This window comes from Salvia splendens, chromosome 14 (genome assembly GCF_004379255.2).
Source record: "Salvia splendens isolate huo1 chromosome 14, SspV2, whole genome shotgun sequence".
Lineage (NCBI taxonomy): Eukaryota > Viridiplantae > Streptophyta > Magnoliopsida > Lamiales > Lamiaceae > Salvia > Salvia splendens.
The window spans coordinates 4,160,893-4,181,388 of record NC_056045.1 but is presented as its reverse complement, the minus strand read 5'-3'; the positions used below and the strand labels follow the sequence as shown (position 1 = coordinate 4,181,388).

The window sequence follows — 20,496 nt, the reverse complement described above, 5'->3', positions numbered from 1 at the left end:
TAGCATGATTTTACTTCACTCTTGTTTACAAAACACATCACTGTTATTATGATTTTACATCACTGTTGTTTACAAAACACATCACTCTTAGCATGATTTTACTTCACCGTTGTTGACAAAACACATCACTCTTATTCTGATTTTACTTCACTCTTGTTCACAAAACACATCACTCTTATTCTGATTTTACTTCACTCTTGTTCACAAAACACATCACTCTTACTCTGATTTTACTTCACTTTTGTTACAAAACATATCACTCTTAGCATGATTTTACTTCACTCTTGTTTACAAAACATATCACTCTTAGCATGATTTTACTTCACTCTTGTTTACAAAACACATCACTCTTATTCTAATTTTACTTCACTCTTGTTTACAAAACACATCACTCTTATTCTGATTTTACTTCACTCTTGTTTACAAAACACATCACTCTTATTATGATTCCAATAATCCAATCTATATATACAAACTTTGTATCAATCCCCACCAAACATTTTTCTCATAACTTCTCAACAAAATCACTATAACAAAATCTCCAAGAAATCAAAAGTGATCAACCAAAAACACACACAAATCGTCATCTAACAGTAGAAGCAACATAATGAGCCCAGAATCTGAGATGATCCTTGAGCTCCATCTCGTTACCGAAAGCCGGAATCCTCCACCCCATCACCGAATTTCTCCTCCTCTCCTCACTCCCCCCTTCCCCATCAGCACGGGAATGATCGACGCCAATCTCGAATTGGAATCCCGATCCTCATCCGAAAACACAAACCCTAGATCCATAAACCCCTTCAGCTCCTCCACCTCTAGCTCCGTCAAGCTCTTGCTCGCCCCGCCCCTCGTCGTAGCAAAGTGGGATTGAATGAACAACATTCAATCAAAAACGTTGGTGAACTGAACAACATTCAATCAAATGAAACGTAGCCCTCCTGATCAACAATGTAGAGAGTCTGCACTTTCTCTCAAGTGCGATTCCTCGAGGTTCAATGAAGATGGAATGACCATTATACCCCGCCTTGTTATTGTGGAGTAAATTTGTGATTGAGAGAACTAATTTCTCCTTAAATTCGAAAATTGCATGTATTAATAATAGCCCTTGATTTTCTTGATCTTGTGGCTGTGATTTGTTCTCTAGTTATAGGTTTAAGGGGCTCTTGCCCTAGATCACTACTCCACACACATATATATATATATATATATATATATATATATATATATATATATAGGGTTTTGATCTATGCAAAACTGGATTTAAATACAGAAACGCAGAACAATATCATAATTAGGGCACTTTTAGGTCATAATTAGGTAATTTGTAGGTCATGCTAACAAAGCATGACCTAAAACGATCTTAGTATGACATTAAATCCAAATATTATAATATGACCTAAAATTGCTTAATTATGACCTTCCGTGTTTTTGGTTAATTATTGACCATTAGATCATCTAATCCTAGGGCTGAGATTTGGTCTGCATTTCTGGATTTAAACACATACTTATTTTGATCATCTCCCTATATATATATATATATATATATATAGGAAAATGATCAATACAAAACTTGATCTCAATACAAAATCCAGACCAAATCCTGACCATGAGATTTGACAATCCAATGGTCAATAATTAAACAAAAACACGGAGGGTCATTGTAAAGCAGTTTTAGGTCATATTATAAACTTTGGGTTTGAGGTCATGTTAAGATCATTTCATGTCACCCTTACTATAATGACGTAAAAATAAGCTTACAATGACCTAAAAATGACTTTTGTATGCTTGGTTCTGCATTTTTGTATTAAGAATGGTTTTGCATGGATCAAAACCCTATATATATATATATAGGTATATATATATATATATATATATAGGGTTGTATTATATACCAAACTAGTTTTAAACACTAAACGCCAAACACATCATTATATAATAATGTGGAGTTCATTACAACTTTATTTGTAGTTCATTATAGGGAATTCTAAGATTTAAAAACAATGACATCATCATGCATAATTTAGAAATCTGAAGTTCATTATATGTTTGTTATTAGTTCATTATAATGAACTCCATGTTATCATATAATGATGTTGTTCGGCGTTTAAGGTTTAAGAGTGGTTCGATATTGATCACAATCCTATATATATATATATATATATATATATATATAGGGGGACCTTATTCTCCTTTTCCCATCTTACATCCTTTTTCCTTCTTAATAATACCCGTTAGATCTAGGGAATCGACGGATCGGATTGTTTTAATAAATTTACCTCCGTGTTGCATTATAGACGTTGGCTTAATGCATTACAGGGGTAATTTGGCCATTTGACAGAAGCTGAACCGCCATATCTTGGAATATGCTAATTTCACGGGATTTCAAACGCTCATATTCTCCTTCTTTCCTCATTCATTACGCCCACAACCCTTACAACTACTTCCACTCTCTCCACTACCCAAACCCTAGAAATCTACCTCCCCAGCGGCGCGTTTGGAGATTTTGGATTTTGTCGACCAAATTTTCGGAGGGAATTAGCTTTCAACGCTGAAATCGACTCGGAAACACCGACTACTTTCTAATAGGTATGTTTAAACAGTGATTTAGGCGTCCTTTTTTCGTGATTTTGCAGACCAAGGCGGCGGTTTCGTGATTTTGCAGACCCATTTTGGGTTCGGTTAAATAATGATGAATTCCAGTACCATAATATGTTTTTGTGATTTTTGCCAGATCGAAAATGCCGAAGAGGGGTCGTCCGCTATCGCAAGTAACAGAGGCTGCAGGTAAAATTTACATCGTGTTGCTTCAAATCAATATTTGTTTTTTCAGATTGTGGGTGATGGTATTAGCAATTCTGTTAAATCCGCATTATACATGTTGTCTGGTGTGCTGACTAAAATCATGACACGGTTCATACTTTCAGATATATTCAATGAATTGTGGAACTATAAGCATGCATTTTTTGGTGTTACTGTGTGCATTATATGAGGTATATTAGTGCATTATCCGTAGTATATAATGCATTATCAGTAATATTTAGTGCATTATCAGTATTATCTAGTGCATTACCAGTAATATTTAGTGCATTATCAGTAGTATCTAATGCAGTATCATTAATATTTAGATTGTGAGTGATGGTATTAGCAATTCTGTTAAATCCGCATTATACATGTTGCGTGGTGTGCTAACTAAAAACATGACACGGTTCATAATTTCAGATATATTCAATGAATTGTGGAACTATAAGCATGTATTTTTTAGTGTTACTGTGTGCATTATATGAGGTATATTAGTGCATTAGCAGTAATATTTAGTGCATTATCAGTATTATCTAATGCATTATCAGTAATATTTAGTGCATTATAAGTAATATTTAGTGCATTATCAATATTATCTAATGCATTATCAGTAATATTTAGTGCATTATCAGTAGTATCTAATGCATTATCAGTAATATCTAGTGCATTAACAGTATTATCTAATGCAGTAGCAGTAATATTTAGTGCATTATCAGTAGTATCTAAAGCAGTAGCATTAATATTTAGTGCATTATCAGTGATGTTTAATGCATTATGCGAATGTTTTACTCAATCATTCATGTGATGTGATTGATTACGTTGTTTGCATTAATATGTAAACATTAACATGAACACATCATTACACAGAACGTAGTCCACTTTTTTGAAAATGTTGTGATTTGTTACTTTGTTTGTGCAATTTCAGAGAAGCGAGTTAGATCTGAACTCGACGATGCAGTTGATGATTTAATTCCGGTAGCGTTGGCACAAAAGTTGAGGGATCGGTTGGCAGCTGCTGCCCCTAGTAGCTCAGCAGGTGATGTTCAACAGACACAAGTTAAGGGAAGAAAGACTGATCGTCTTTACTGCAGGCGCACACCGTCGGAGTTTCTGAACTGCTTGAAGCAGTTAAATCCAAGTCAGCTTGTAGTGCTTGATGGTTTCTGGTATTTGTTGGAAGACTTAGCACTTTAGATCTTTTTACAAACTTGAATACACTTAACAATGTTTTTGAGACTAGTCTTTCTGATTTTGATCTTGTGAACAATCAGTCTAACCGTATGTTCATCGTGATTATTCAGACGGCTAAGAATACTTAGTGTGTAATTGGTGTATTATGTTATTTGTCTTGTTTGTATTATGTTTTTTGTCTGTATAGTTGGCCGATTAACTCTCGTAATGCTTAACATATGCCAAATAATGCACTAAACCTTGTGCGCAATGCAATGGCAACACCAAATAATGCATTTGTATATTAAACACCTAATACATTAAGCCCTGTATGTAGTACGCCTCTATTTTATGTGCATCATATATGCATATAATGTAAGTAGTCGTATTAGATTATGCATTACAAAACGTTGTTTGTGTATTTAACCCAAATAATGCACCAATCGTTATGCGCAATGCAATGGCAACACCAAATAATGCATTTGTATATTGCACACCTAATAATTTAAACCATATATATAGTAGGCCTCAATTTAATGTGCATCATATCTGCATATAATGTAAGTATTCGTATTAGATTATGCATTACTGAACGTTGTTTGTGTATTTTAACCAAATAATGCACCAATACTTGGGCGTAATGCAATGGCAAACCCAAATAATGCATATGTATATTGTACACCTAAAATATTAAGCCATACATATAGTACGCCTAAATTTTATGTACATCATATACGCATTAATATTAAGCCCAGGGGATAGGGTCTAGTATGTACACATTAATAACAACGTTAACAAAGACTATTAATGAGTACGTACTATACCCTAGCCCCTATGCTTATTAAACCCTAAGGGGAAACAAGAAACGTGTGTCAAACATCGAAACACGACACATCTTATTCGTATACATTGCAGGTCACATATGGTGCATTATGTAGTCCACAATATCCATTATTCGTTACCATTCGGCGCATTATTCGTATCTGTTTAAACATTGTTATTAATGAGTACGTACTATACCCTAGCCCCTAGGCTTATTAAACCCTTAGGGGAAACAAGAAACATGTGTCAATCATCGAAACACGACACATCTTAATCGTATACATTGCAGTTCATATATGGTGCATTGAATAATCAATAATATCCATTATTAGTAACCATTCGGTGCATTATTCGTATCAGTTTAAACGTTGTTATTTATGTGTACGTACTATACCCTAGCCCCTAGACTTATTAAACCCTTAGGGGAAACAAGAAACGTGTGCCAAACAACGAAACACGGCACATCTTATTCGTATACATTGCAGTTCACATATGGTGCATTTTATAGCCAATAATATCCATTATTCGTTAACATTCAGAGCACTATTCGTATCGGTTTAAACATTGTTATTAATCACAAAACAATACATGTTAAGCTTAATATGCATTATATGACATACGGTGCATATTACCCTTCAGAAATAGTGCATTACATCTTCATATTTATACATTACATGTATTATCTCTTTCATATGTTGTACATTACCCTTCAGAAATAGTGCATATATATCTCTTTCATAACCAACATTCCATCAATGTATCCCAAATCGATATATATAATCTATACATTATTACTTCAGATCATGTTCACCAATATATGCAGTTTAAAATTTTAACATCTGTTGTTTACTACAACTCCACTATATTCAAATTGAGGAGGAGAAAATGAGTCTTCGGAAACGGAGAAGAATCACGTGTGTGGAAAATTCATTATTACTGTTTGTTACAATTCATTATTCGCTGCTTGCTACAATTCATTATTTAAAATTTTACACTTGCTGCATTATTCGCTGCTTGCTACAATTCATTATTACTGTTTAAGTACTAAACACTATCCCACACACTTATTAAACCCTAACACATAAACTGATTAAACCCGTAGAAGACACAAGAAGGGTGTGCCAAAATCGAAAAAAGGTGTACATCTTCAACGTATGCATTGCAGTTCACATATTGATCATTATATATCCACTAATATCCATTACTCATTACTATTGGGTGCATTATTCGTATGTTGTTAATTATCTACAGTAGCCAAGACTATAACTGCACCCTTATAAATTGATTCATACTCACGGTACTCCATACGGGGTACGTTTAACATTCTACGTTACAACTCTACCGCCCAGAATTGCAACCCTACGCCATTAACATAATCGTATTGAACAACTACTAAGCATTGGTCGCAATGTTTAAACCAAATCGATACATACACAAGAATGGTTTTATAAGAGTTATCGGATTAGCTCAACAACGACCGAATAATCGGACATAACGTAATTATTAGTAACAGAATCGACACATACACAAACGAAGGCGTATCTGAATTACATTCTTCCAAAATTACAAAAGACCAATCTCTACGACACCTTCAGCATACAAAATTAACGACGACGACAACGCATGAATGGATATCCGATACTTGAAAATAGTGATTAGCGAACAATTCAATTGCGGCGACGGAAGAGTGGATGAACTCACGTCTGGACTGTATTGCATAGAAGAATAACTGTGCAGATCTTCATGAACGTGAATTAAGGAATCACCATAACTAACTAAAATAATGAGTTCCAATTTAGCCCTTTTCACAATTTTTAATCATTAAATTAAATGGTTACACGGCTAAATATAGTCCATAGGATTGTAAAAATAAACGGTTAAGATTAAGAAGGAAAAAGGAGGAAATATGGGAAAAGGAAATGAATACATCCCTATATATATATATATATATATATATATATATATATAGGTTAGTGATCAACATATAACTAATCTTAAGTGTATAACTAGAGAACAAATCTCAGCCACACATCTTAATGGAAAAAATATTATTTATTTTAATAATATAAAATAGGCCAAGGGTATTTTTGGAAAGTACCTTATGAAATTCAAAATCAGCGGTTTCATTTCCTTCCGGATTTTCAAATTTCCTTCCAAATCTCCATCCAAATTCGTCGGGGGAGTCGCCGCCTTGTTGCTTGATGAGGTTTAGGGTTTAGGTGAAGATTCTGCGAGCCTGCTGCACGGAGGTCTTGATGAATTTGTTTACGACTTGGGAGATGAGGAGGCCGATGGCGAAGAACATGCCCTGGAGCTCGCGGCGGAAGATGAAGTGGGAGACGAAGCCGCCGAAGCTGATGAAGGCGGGGACAAGGGAAATCCATGCCAGGAAATGCCCTAGCTGATCGCCCCTCTGGTACCGGACGTGAGTTAGGGTAACGGCTTTTAGAGAATTCGTCATCCAAACTCAATAAAAATCAGATCTAGGCTTGGGCGTCGGCAAGGCAATTCTTCAGGGAGAAGAGAGGAATGTTGGTTTCGATCTGTGTAAATTATAATGTGACTTGCGTAATGTGTTTGTGCATTTCCTCATAATCCACAACGCTATTCTGCAGTGCATTTCCTCAATGCTATTCTGCAGTGCATTTCCTCATAATCCACAATTAAGTGTTTGGCTCATTGGATGTAAATCCACAGATAATTGATGATATTTTATTTATTTTCTTTAAATTTGTTCAGATTCAACTTACAGCCAATTTATTAATTCAAAATTAACTAAAACAATAAAAATAATCATTTCTATATTGACTTCATTATTATACTCATATTATGACTTTATTACTATTACAGTATTTTAGTTACATAAAGCCTTTTGTCTCATTTAGTGCTTATCTAACTATATTTAGTGCTACTCTATGAGCATCACTCTTAGCATGATTTTACTTCACTCTTATTTACAAAATACATCACTCTTAGCATGATTTTACTTCACTCTTGTTAATAAAACACATCACTCTTAGCATGATTTTACTTCACTCTTGTTTACAAAACACATCACTCTTCTTATGAATTTACTTCACTCTTGTTTACAAAACACATCACTCTTAGCATGATTTTACTTCACTCTTGTTTACAAAACACATCACTCTTCTTATGATTTTACTTCACTCTTGTTTACAAAACACATCACTCTTAGCATGATTTTACTTCACTCTTGTTTACAAAACACATCACTCTTCTTATGAATTTACTTCACTCTTGTTTACAAAACACATCACTCTTAGCATGATTTTACTTCACTCTTGTTTACAAAACACATCACTCTTCTTATGATTTTACTTCACTCTTATTTACAAAATACATCACTCTTACCAAAGTAAATTACTAACTTTGCTCGAAATTATGTTGTTTTACATTGTTTTAAAATGTAAATAAAAAATCATAAATTTAACTTTGTTGCCAATTTCTTACTCTTTTGAATTACAATCAAAATAAATCTTATGTGACAAATTAAATCATACGTGAAGAAGAGTGATCGGGTTAGTGCTGGAGCCTGGAGGCAGATGGGTGAGAATAGTGAGATGGAGTGAATAAAAACGATTACTATGGGATTGCCAAAAAATGCACTTTTATGCTCAAATATTTTGATATGTCACTTAATATTTGATTTGAGAATAACTTAAGTTTTGAACATCAGCAATGCAACTGACCGCGCAGCGAAGTTTATAACATTGAAATTGCATATTCTTCTCCATCAAATAATTTCTTTTGCAGAAAACTCGCCGCGCAGCGAATGCTACTCCCCCTCCGCGCTGCCCGACTCCGCCGAGGATTCCTACTTCACCATCCCCGGCGCAATCGTCCACCTGATCGACACGCACTACTCCGTCGAGCTCGCCGCCGGAGATCTCCAGATCATCCGCCTCCGCCAGGGCGACAACAGCGGCGCAGTCCTCGTCGCCGTCTCCGACGAGATCGAGTGGCCTCTCACCAAGGATCTAGCTGCCGTCAATGACCATAATACCCCTGCATTGTTATTATGGAGTAAATTTGTGATTGAGGGAACTAATATCTCATTAAATTCGAAAATTAATACTAGCCCTTGATTTTTTTGATCTTGTGGCTATGATTTATTCTCTAGTTATTTGGTTAAGGGGCATTTGCCATAGATCACTACCCTATATATATATATATATTTTAAATATTCTAGTTTCGAATTTAACAACCCTAATATAATGTTTATCGAAATTAAATAATAAAAATAACTATATATCCTAATTCGGTGGAATACACTAAACACCGTGATACAAAATTCAACTAAATCATTCAAAATTAAGCATTTTAAATCAAAAGGGGCGAAAAGTCTAGTATCCACCTTACATAAGCTATCTAATAACTCCAACAAAAAACTAAAAGTTAATTGAACCCCTCCAATTTTCACTCAAACAAACTTGAAATTTCCCAAAAAGTGGAGTAGGTATATACTCAAACCCTCAAGTTAACCATCACAGCTGCATTAGCTTAAACCTCTCACCTTCCCTCTTCAATCTCTCCTTCACTTGACTTTCCATCAAATCTCTTACACGAAAACCCTAAACATTATTTAATTAAATTTCCTCCTTATAAAATCTCCATAATCAACAAAGCAACACACACACCATCTCAACTTGCAATTACAATCAAGCATGCCTTCTTTCACTCAAGCAATTCTCTTCCTAGCCGTGCTTGCGGCCGTGGTCGCGCCATCACGTGCGATCACATGCAGCGACGTGATGAAGGACTTGAGGCCGTGCATCAACTACCTCAAGAGCGGGAGCGGGACGCCGCCCTCCCCCTGCTGCACCGGGGCCTCCAGCCTGGCTTCAGCCGCCACGACCACGGCCGACAAGCAAACCGCCTGCAACTGCATCAAGAATGCTGCTAAGAGCATCACTATCAAGCCGGAGCTCGCCAAGGCTCTTCCCGGAAACTGTGGGATCTCGATGCCCTTTCAAATCTCTCCTAATGTTGATTGCTCTAAGTGAGTATTTGTTGATGGATTTTTTTTAGTTGGGGTTGTTTGTGTGTTTTGGACCTTTGGTGACTAATTGATTAACTTATTGTGATTTGATTTGATTTGATTTTTGTAGGATAAGTTAAGATGGATGGAAGGAAATTAATGGGTGTGATGATGCATGGATTTATGATGATGTAAGTGTATGAGGAATAAGATGTAACTTTTCTCTTATTTGTACTCTTCTTGTATGCTCTTTCTGAGTATGCATGCACATGTGTTTCTATATATGTTCGTGAGGTTTTTCTTTAATCTTGGACTAATAATATTTATATATATGTGCAACAGAAGTTATATTCATGGACGTGATATGATTATATGTATAGGGATTATAGATACATGATTGTGTTAATGTTAAATTTAGTGACGGATCTAGGAATTGATCATTGTCAGGATGGACAAGACAATAAACTTGAGGTCTTTCTTATAATTTTTTTTTTATCTATTAAACTCAAAACAGAGGCACCACAATCAGTGTTTTTGAAAAGAAAATAACTTCAAAGTTACATTTATATTAAATCAATAGAAGCTCACTGACAAAATATCTAAATACTTTTAACACAAATTTTAATCAAGACAAGAAGACTAACTATGTAGTAGTACTATTTGTCAAATAAGGTATGCATACATTACCAAACTATTGTTTGGATTCAATTCTATCCATATTAAATAAATCCAATCAAAATGGTAAATTGCACCCCAAACATTTGTGGATTCATTTTTATCCACATCAAATAAATCCAATCAATTAAATCGACCTCCAAGAATCCTAATTATTGAATTTAGTAGTATTACTTTCTAGTTAGACTTCATTTATTACAGTAAACAAAATATTTTTCAAACATTCGTGTAAAACAATCACAAGTAACGTAGAATTGTACGAACAACAAACTATGAACAAAAATTCCTAAAAATAGTTCGAGTCAAACAAAAAATACTAACCAAGTTAAAAGGCTAGATTTACAACATTATAGATAAAGCAAACAAGAAACTATAAAGAAAAAAAAATGATACTTCATAATTCCGAAGATTTCTGTAAAGAACATATTTATAAACTAAACCCGCAATAAGAACAGTTTAGATTTTATACAAATCCAACATTATTTACCACCCTTCCTATAGGCACTCTGCTAAATGTCTTAAAACTGTGGTTTTTTTTGCAACAAACTACAGCAATGAACAAAGAGAAACATGAAACGATGTTGCTTCTGATTGTGTACACTCGGCCGTTTAATCATTTTGGTGAAGTCGGGTTGTAGCGTAAATGTTTCTCATAAAAGTCTATCAGCTGCGTGATAATTGGAGAAAGAAAAATAGAAAGTGATCAGATTCATGTTTCACAATGAAAAATGCAACAAAGCAACTAGAAAACTTACCAAAAGTGGATTGTTCGCTTTCAAAAATTTGTTATCCACTATTAATTTGGTTCCATCAGCCCTGCACCAGAATGAAATCAATGTAATAGAAGAAACATGTATGAAGTTAGACTCATTTCTGGAACAATGACAATTGTCACTAATCTAGTCATTGTTGATGAAAAACTAGCAATGAGCAACCATATATTAAGTATGTATAAGGAGAGAGTAATATAATGATAACACAAAGTGATACTCCCTCCGTCCCACCCAAGATGACTCATTAATACAACATACTATAAAAGGAATATAGAGCAAGTTATGCTATCTCTTCCTCTTAGAAATCAACCATGGCTAAACTAAAACAATTAAACCCGAGTCCCCCCCCCCCTTTTTTTGCAATTTTAGATGAAATAAAATAAATGTGCAGTGAGAAATGGGTTTCCTCTATAACAGAAGCAATTTGATAACTTTATAACGTAAGAGGAAATGCAGTGGCAAAACATGACAAGAAACTGAAAGTAGTGCAAAGAATTTACCTTACTCAGATATTTGATCCTCGAGTGAAATTGCACAATCATGAAAAGTTTGTGACTTTATTTTGCTAATATTCAAGAGTCACGTCAAATTTGTAAAAAAGTGACGAAGGCCGTAGCTTCATAGCTATTTTGTTTTAAAATTATTATCATCTTTTGTGCATTATCTCCTTGAACTAAACAAATAAACAAAATTATACTACATTTCATCAGAAGAAAATGAAGTGAACAATGGGTATTGGATCACGAACCTTATGGCCTCAAAGGCTACCAGGACTTCTTGGTCATTCTCAGATATGGAAGCCTTATAGCTTACAGGCTTGACAATTTCGATGATGGTACATAAGCTTTTGGAATCCTCATATTTACTCTTGCAACTCATTATGGATACGGGAAACTCCGATTTTTGAACATTTATTGGGATGAGTGCAGCACTTGCCGGGGGTCCATTTGGTGCACCATCCACAGAGCATGATACTGGATCTTTTATGAACCTCTTGACGACACCAGATTTCCTCTTTTTAGCTCCAGTAACACGACCTAAATGGACTGGCACTGCATCCACTATATCCATCTTCTTTAATCCGTTCGCCAAGGTATCCCCTCCTGTTTGTTGGACTTCTCGGGATGCTATAGCAACTCTGTCAGCATCTTCTGAATTTACCACCATCGCTCCTTTCAGTTCACACAGTTTCATATCCAACTCATTTTGCGCATGATCTTCTTCTCTTGTAACAGAACCCGTTCCCCCACCATTCTCATTTACTTGCTTGGAGGTTTCTACACTCTTTGTGACACTGACATTATTCTCGTCATTCCCATTCGTAAAACTCGATTCATTGAGTGAGGGAAAGGAGATGGGCTCCTCCACAATCCTGATCACACGAGGAGGCACATTATAATTGGCAGATGTAGAAGACCTCTGCTGCTGCTGTTGATGATGATTATGAGGCAGCTTTTTCTTGGTTTGAATGGTAGCTACACCAGCCTTGCGCTTTCTCTTTCGTGCCGACCTACTCTTCCCAGTTTGCAGGCTACGGATCCAACAGAAAATTCAACAATTCAAAACCAGAAAGAAAAAAGCAGGAAAAGAAAAGCACTAGTCAGGGGCTTGTTTTGGGTGATTTTATAGATTAGGTTCCCTGAATGGAACCTTTTGTTGTATCAAAGGGAAACACGACAATTCTAATGGCATGTTTAAAGAGAAATACATCAATGCTAATGGCATGTTTAAAGAGAAGACAAAGGCTTACACGTCAGTTGAATTTTCAATGAAGCACGTGCCAATTCTATGACGTCTTCAAATTTTCAAATAAACACGTGCCATCAAATATGGCGTGTTTCTCTTTGAACATGCCATTAGTGACGTGTTTCCCTTTCATAAAATACAAAAAAATATCCCATTTAGGAAACCTTTTTTTTTCTAAAATCACCGAAAACGAGATTTGATCCTAGTCAGACTAAAAAAGTACTAAATATTCATTTTATCATCTAATAGACAAACACATTAATTAGCTAGCACTGAAAGGATAAAACATACAGTGACAAAACAGAGAATAAAACAATTCAAAAATTTTGTAAAAAGAAAACCTTTCTTCAAATGCATCGTTAACATCTGAACACTGCAACAAATTCAAAACCACAAGGAAAAAAAGGGGAAAAGAAAAGCACTTTTTGGTATTAAAGGCAAACATGCCAATTCTAATGGCGTGTTTACAGAGAATCACACCAATGCTAATAGTGTTTAAAGAGAAGACGGAGGCTGCTTACACGTCAGTAGAAACTTCAATGAAACACATGCCAATTCTACAGCGTGTTCAAATTTGCAATGAAACACGTGCCATCAAAGATGGCGTATTTCTCTTTAAACTTGCCATCAAAAGTTCCCATTTACGGAAACTTTTTTCTAAAATCAACGAAAACGAAAATTTGATCATAGTTAGGGACTCAAAAATTACTAAATGAAGTATTCATTTTATGTCCAATTCACAAACACATTAGCTAGCACTGAAAGGATATACTAACATACAGTGACAACAGAAAATAAAACAATTCAGAAAAAATTTAAAAACAAAACCTTTTTTCAAATGCATCAATAACACCGAACACTGTGACAAATTATTAACTACTCATTTTATTCACAAACACATTAGCTAGCACTCAAAGGGTAAAACATACAGTGATAGAACAGAAAATAAAATAATTCAGAAAAAACTGAAAAAGAAAACCTTTCTTCAAAGACATTAATAACATCCGAACACTACGAAAAATTCAAAACCAGAAAGCACAAAACAGGAAAAGAAAGCACTAGTCCGGGGCTCGTTTTGGGTGATTGCAAAAATCAGCAAAAACGAGAATTTGATCCTAGTCAGGGACTCAAAAAAAAATACTACAAGATATTCATTTTATCATCTGACTCACAAACACATTAGTTAGCACTGAAAGGATATAACATACAGTGACAAAACAGAAAATAAAACAATTCAGCAAAAATTTAAAAAGAAAACATTTTTTCAAATGCACCAATAACACCGAACACATTTTGACAAATTATTATCTATTCATTTTATCATTTTATTCACAAACACATAAGCTAGCACTGAAAGGGTAATACACCCAGTGATAGAACAATTCAGAAAAACCTTTCTTAAATACATCAATAAAAAAGAAAAAATAATTCAGAAAAAATAAAAAAGAAAACCTTTCTTAAATACATCAATAACATCCCAGCACTTCGACAAATTCAAAACCAGAAAGAAAAAAGCAAGAAAATAAAAGCACTAGTTAGGGACTCGTTTTAGGTGATTTTAGAAAATAGATTCCCTGATCGGGAACCTTTTTTGTATTCAACGGAAACACACAATTCTAATGGCTTGTTTTAAGAGAAATACACCACTGCTAAGGCCATATTCAAAGAGAAGACGGAGGCTTACACGTCAGTAGCAATTTCAACGAAACGCGCGCCTATTCTACAATTTGTTCAAATTTTCAATGAAACACGGGCCATCAAAGATGGCGTTTTTCTCTTTAAACATGCCATTAGGACGCTTTACCCTTTCATAAAATACAACTATAAGCTCCCGGAAACCTTTTTTTTCAAAATCACCGAAAACAAGACTTTGATCCTAGTCTCACAGATTACTACATTTATCATCTGATTCACAATATATTAGCTAGCTAGCACTGAAAGGATAAAACATACAGTGATACAACAGAAAATAAAACAATTCAGAAAAATAGAAAAAAAAAACAAAACCTTTCTTCAAATGCATCAATAACATCGGAGCACTGCGACAAATTCTCCACCGGCTCCCAAGTATTCGCTGCCTCCGACCAGCCTCGCCTTTTAAAAAAAACACACAATTAGCCGTTTTATATAAAAAAAGACTGCCATTTCAAGTTCCAAACCACTCACCATTTAATCAGATACTGCAATTGACCCTGCAATTTTTCCACATTCCAATCAATCAACAAATCAAGCTCGATTTCATCGCTCAAATTTGAAAAAAATGCATTCTTTAATTGACAACAACAAGCAACAATTCACCTTCCTCACTCGCTTCCTGCGCACGGCCTCAAGCTCGTAGAATCCATCGGCGAGCTTCGTCCTCTCGCCTCCAGCCTCCTCAATTGGAACGTTTTCGTCCTGCTCGTACTCTCTCTCACCTTCGGAATCTTCCTCGTCTGCTTCGTCCTCTTCGACGGGCTCCTCCGCATCGTCGCGCTTCCAGCTGTCAGCTGAAGTTTTCAGGCTGTCCTCATCGCCGGCGTCGGCGGTGGGGAGGTCGGAGGATGGAGGTGGTGACGACTCAACGGGGTCAGAATTGGTAATCCTCTTTTTCCCTGTTTTCATCTCTCTCTCTCTCACACTACAAAGCGGATTTCTCTCTCTAGAGTCCACCTCGGGTTTCCAGCTTATTTTTTCAATTCTGCAATGTTATTTTCGAGATTTTAGCCTTTTATTACTCACTTTACCCATTAGGGTTATTTCTATTTGCCTAAAATAGAACTAGTTTTCCAAATATTAATTGTGGAAAAGAAAATTTAAGTAACAACATCGCTATACAGATAGGCTTTAACTTAATATATGTACTTTACAGAGTTATAATCCATATAATAAAGTCCGTATGCTAAGTTTAAACTCATGTTATTACGAAATTTATGCTCGGATATCATATGACTTAATTACTCCTACATTGAATAACCAGCCATGAAATTGTAGATAACGGCAAGTAGGTCTTATCCTAGAGTTCGAAAACCCTCAAACTATTTCAGATTTTGATGTTTGAAATTAAAATATCTTATAATTAAAGTTGAGGTAGCAGTTCGCAGGATCTCGAACATACTCTAACTTGACAGGCTCATAATACCATTATTGGGTGTCAGATCGGAATTGTAGATATGGAAAAATAACCCTTACCCTAGATTTCGGAAGCCCTAATCAATATAAATAAATACGGAGTAAGTATTAACTCAAGCTATTACGAAATTCACTCTTTGATATCATGATTTATTTACTCCTTCAATGAATAATCGACAACAAAATTGAGGATATCGACAAGTACGCCTTTACTCTAGAGTTCGAAAATCCTCGAACTATTTTAGATTTCGACGTTCGAAATCGCAATATCGCAATGATAATTAAAGTTGAGGTGGAAGTTCGCAGGAATCTCGAACACACTCTCCTCACAGGCCATAACTACATTATTGGATGTAGATGAAATAGTTGTATAGATTGAAAACAAGTACTCCCTTCGTTCTATTATAGATGTCACACTTCCATTTTTAATTTGTTCTACAAAAGATGTCATATTTTATTTTTTAGAAAAAATTCTCTCACATTAATATAGATTAACATTTTCTCTCTCTGTTTAACGTACAAAATAAGATCTCCTAAAACCCCATGTGATTATCAAAATATGTCATTTATTATGGGATGAAGGGAGTAGACTAGTAGTAATCTTCTTTTTCAATTTTGCAATGTTATTTTCGAGATTTGAGCCTTTCATTATCAGCACTTACATCACTTTACCGTAATGAGGTACTTATTTCCCTTTGCTTGAAATAGAAATAGTTTTTCCAAATATTAATTGTGGCAAAGAAATTTTAATAAACAACTTAATAACTTTACAGGTAGGTTTTAAGCTAATATGAACTTTTACAGACTTGTAATTCATATAATACAGGCCATGTAACTAAATAGACTAAGTTTAAACTCAAGCTATTACGAAATTCATGCTCGGATATCTTATGACTTAATTACTCCTTCATTGAATAACCGGCCCCGAAATTGGAGATATGGACAAGTAGGATTTACCCTAGAGTTCGAAAACCCTAAAACTATTTCAGATTTCGACATTCGAAATCGCAATATCACAATAACAATTAAAGTTGAGGTTGAAGTTCGCAGGATTCTCGAACACACTCTCTTCATAGGCTCATAACTCCATTGTTGGGTGTCTGATTGAAATTGGAGATATCAACAAATAGCCCTTACCCTAGAACTTGAAAGCCCTAAAACTATTTCAAATTTTGACGTTGGAATCACAATGAGAATTAAAATCCTGATGGAAGTTTGCAGGAATCATTCATAGGGTTCATAACTCCATTGTTAAGAAACAAAATCCTGATGTATACAATTGGAAAGGTACACATAGCTTCAAATGGTACCCATTTCCTATGTTTTGGATTCTATAAAGTTACCAAAATGATGTTTGGAAGTGAAGGTTGTGCGCGTGTGCGGGGACACTAATCTTCTTTGAATTTTCAGCTACAACTATTTAAAAGAATGAAAGAAACAGTCTACCCATCTACATATTCTTGCTCAAAATTACATGTAAGAACATATACAAAAATTCATAATCTTAGCAAAGTAATAGGATAGAAAATGCAAGACACAAAACATATTTCAACCTAGCTATGTCTACTTGCAAATCCTAGTTTTACATGGAAACAAAATAGTGAAACAGAAACTAATACAGTAGTATTTAGATCTAACATGTTAGACACTAAGAGCATCCACTATGGGACCTCCCCGCCTATAGCCCCGGCGGGGGCGGTCCCGGGGCGGTTTATAGTGGGGGAGGTGTCCGCCCCAGGGGCGGACGATGATTTTGGGGCGGTGGGGGGCGGACAGCGGACAGGCGATGGAGGGCGAGGACGCGCCGGGCTGTCCGTTCGCCGCGCCTATAGGCGCGCCGGCCATAGTGACCGGCGATCGGCGCGCCGACGGTCAACTCGAAAATTTTATTTTATTTTATTTTATTACTTACCTCTATAAATACCACTCTCCACCCCCTATTTTTTCACCATTTTCACAAAATCCCTCCATTCAATCTCTACACTTTCACTCTCTATAAAATGCACGGTGGAGACGACGAATCACCCGGCTCGCAAGAATCGGGCTATGGCGGCGATCCTTCACAGCCGTCGGCGGGCTATCCTTCACAGCCATCGGGGTATGGCGGATATCCTTCTCAGCCGACGGGATATGGCGGGTCTCCGGCTCAGCCGTGGATGTGGAGTCAATCTCCCCCGCCGTCGGCATCTAGCCCAAACCTACCTCCATCTCAGTCGTGGAGGTCTTCTCCAATGCCTGCACCTATTCAGCGGAATTTGAGTCGCTCCGCATTTGGAGATTACAGACCCAACCTTGACGCGCTTAACCAGCCACGTTCGGAGTCCCCTTTCCAATCCAACCAATCTCTTTTCACCGAAGCAGATCAAGACGCGCTGGATACTATGATGGGTCTGCTCAGTTCCGTCGTCCCGGATACGCCGACAGAACGGGGCGGTAGGGGCGGAGGATGTGGAGGTAGGGTCGGAGGCGGCAATGGCGGTAGCCGGGGCTCGGGGGCGGCGGTGGCGGCGGCAATGGTGGTAGCCGGGGCTCGGGCAGCGGCGTCGGCAGTGGCGGTGGCGAGAGCTCCAACGTCGGCGGTACCGGTGGCGCGAACCGGGGCAAGCTCTACACCAAACAGGAGAGCATTGCCGTGACGAGGGCGTGGGATGCCATCACATCGGACCCCGTGGTGGGCACCGATCAGCCCGAGGGGAGCTTTTGGAGGCGCGTCATGATGGCGTACGAAGAGTTCAAACCCGACGGCGCCGATAAGCGTGACCCAGAACAGCTCCGAAAAAAGTGGAGCAGGATTCTGTGGGCTACCAAGCGGTTCCCGTCCATATACCAGAACAACCTTCTACACGCTGAGAGTGGCCGCAGCGAAACAGACGTGATGGCCCTGTCGATGGGCCAATACAACACGGAGGGCTGGCCGAAGTTAACCCTGTGGGAGGAGTATCTGGTCCTCGCGGATTGTCCGAAATTCAAGTCCATCGTGGCGCGAGAGGTCAACACAGCTCTTGGGCCGAAGCGTACAAGGCACAACCTTGCCGGGGACTACAGCAGCGGAAGCGGCTCGCACTCGTTCGATCAGCCCGGCGAGCAAGTCGAAGAACCAGCCGCTACACACACTAGGCGAGGACGGCCCCGGGACAACATGCCTCTATCTGCAGCGCCAGAGGGGCTAGAAGTGCCTCCCGCCAAACATCGGCCGCGTCTGGATCTCTCATCCCCCAGCCCGCCCCAATTCCACAGCACATGGTGCAAGCTCCCCACGAGGTCTTGAGAGATAACAATTGATGCAACAACTGCAAGACGTATGCAGCAAATACGTAGCGGAATCTGACCCGTACGTCAGAAACGTCTACAGGAGGCTCATCACTCGGATTGAGAGTCGGCTGGGGTTGGTTGATGATGCTCCTGGGGAAACCGCGGCCGGCAGCAGCGAGGGAGAAGAAGAAGAAGAAGAAGAAGAAGAAGAAGAAGAAGAAGAAGAAGAAGAAGAAGAAGAAGAAGAAGAAGACGAGGAAGCCGACTCCGACACCGAGTAGAAAAGTGGCGGAGTTTTTAGTTGTATTTTATTTTAAATATTCGTTGTATAATTTTACCCTTTTGTAATACAACGAATATTCGGGTCCAATTACCTCGTTTTCTAATTATTTACATTGCGATGATTTTAATTATACTTGATTGAAACTAAAATGAAAATTGATTATAAAATTTGTGGGCTATTGGAAGTGTCTATCATAGTGGCGGAAACAAAATTTTGGGGCTATGGAAAAAAAACTAAGGCTATGGACAAAAACTGGGGCGGGGCTATTGGGGTGTCCGCTTATAGTGGACACCCTAATGCTTGGTGGACAAGCTGACCTTTGCTGGCTTCTCCATTAGGAATGTGATCACTCTTCACTTTCTTATTCTTCTTCTAACTTCTTCTTTTTTACGTACTCAACTTATCTTTCTTCATTGCATCTTCTTCATCTTCTCCTCAATTCTAGCAAGGATGAGGTGCTAATTTCCAATTTTTTGTAAGCCTTGGTAAATGAGCGGGTCGGTGAAGATCACTTCAATCCTATCGATACAGGGAATGTGCCTTAAATTAATATACTATATGTTTCGTCGCTCATTTTGTTCAAACTTAGTTGTGCATATGTTTATACTCCTACAGTTGTATGCTAGAAAAAACTACCTAATATCAGGTAACTATTCGAAATATGAGTTTCTTCCACGAATTTATGAGCAACAACTAACTCATAAAACGAGGTTGTTTAGACTTGGTCAAATTGACGTGAAACAACCGGCCGGCTAGTCCACCTCCACATTCTGATGTGATTCAATTTGTGGGAATATGTAATGAAAAACAAGAGAATATGATGTACCAGGCAGTGAGGGCGGGTGATATGTGACTTTGACAGAAGA

The 20,496-nt window shown here is 37.2% G+C and overlaps 2 protein-coding genes across 2 annotated transcripts; one reads left to right on the top strand and one right to left on the bottom strand.

Moving 5' to 3' along the window:
* The first annotated feature begins 9,426 nt into the window (after nucleotides 1-9,426).
* On the top strand, nucleotides 9,427-10,096 carry LOC121763688 (non-specific lipid-transfer protein 8-like). The gene is made up of 2 exons (XM_042159744.1): nucleotides 9,427-9,811; nucleotides 9,921-10,096. Exons 1-2 carry the CDS (start codon nucleotides 9,477-9,479, stop codon nucleotides 9,928-9,930), a joined length of 345 nt encoding a protein of 114 aa, XP_042015678.1. The 5' UTR covers nucleotides 9,427-9,476; the 3' UTR covers nucleotides 9,931-10,096.
* Nucleotides 10,097-10,842: 746 nt separating this feature from the next.
* Nucleotides 10,843-15,653, bottom strand: LOC121763687 (chromo domain protein LHP1-like). Its single transcript, XM_042159743.1, has 6 exons — nucleotides 15,283-15,653; nucleotides 15,151-15,176; nucleotides 14,992-15,078; nucleotides 11,987-12,769; nucleotides 11,221-11,281; nucleotides 10,843-11,132 (listed from the first exon to the last, which is right to left on the bottom strand). Exons 1-6 carry the CDS (start codon nucleotides 15,586-15,588, stop codon nucleotides 11,079-11,081), a joined length of 1,317 nt encoding a protein of 438 aa, XP_042015677.1. The 5' UTR covers nucleotides 15,589-15,653; the 3' UTR covers nucleotides 10,843-11,078.
* Between the last annotated feature and the right edge of the window lie 4,843 nt (nucleotides 15,654-20,496).

Bases quoted from the DNA above. Each gene is read 5' to 3' on its own strand.
- LOC121763687 (XM_042159743.1), bottom strand. From the start codon at position 15,588: ATGAAAACAGGGAAAAAGAGGATTACCAATTCTGACCCCGTTGAGTCG. The intron at 12,770-14,991 runs GTTTTGTTTTTT...TTGGATCCGTAG, and splicing joins ATTGATGCATTTGAAGAAAG to CCTGCAAACTGGGAAGAGTA. The intron at 11,282-11,986 runs GTTCGTGATCCA...ATTCTGGTGCAG, and splicing joins GTAGCCTTTGAGGCCATAAG to GGCTGATGGAACCAAATTAA.
- LOC121763688 (XM_042159744.1), top strand. From the start codon at position 9,477: ATGCCTTCTTTCACTCAAGCAATTCTCTTCCTAGCCGTGCTTGCGGCC.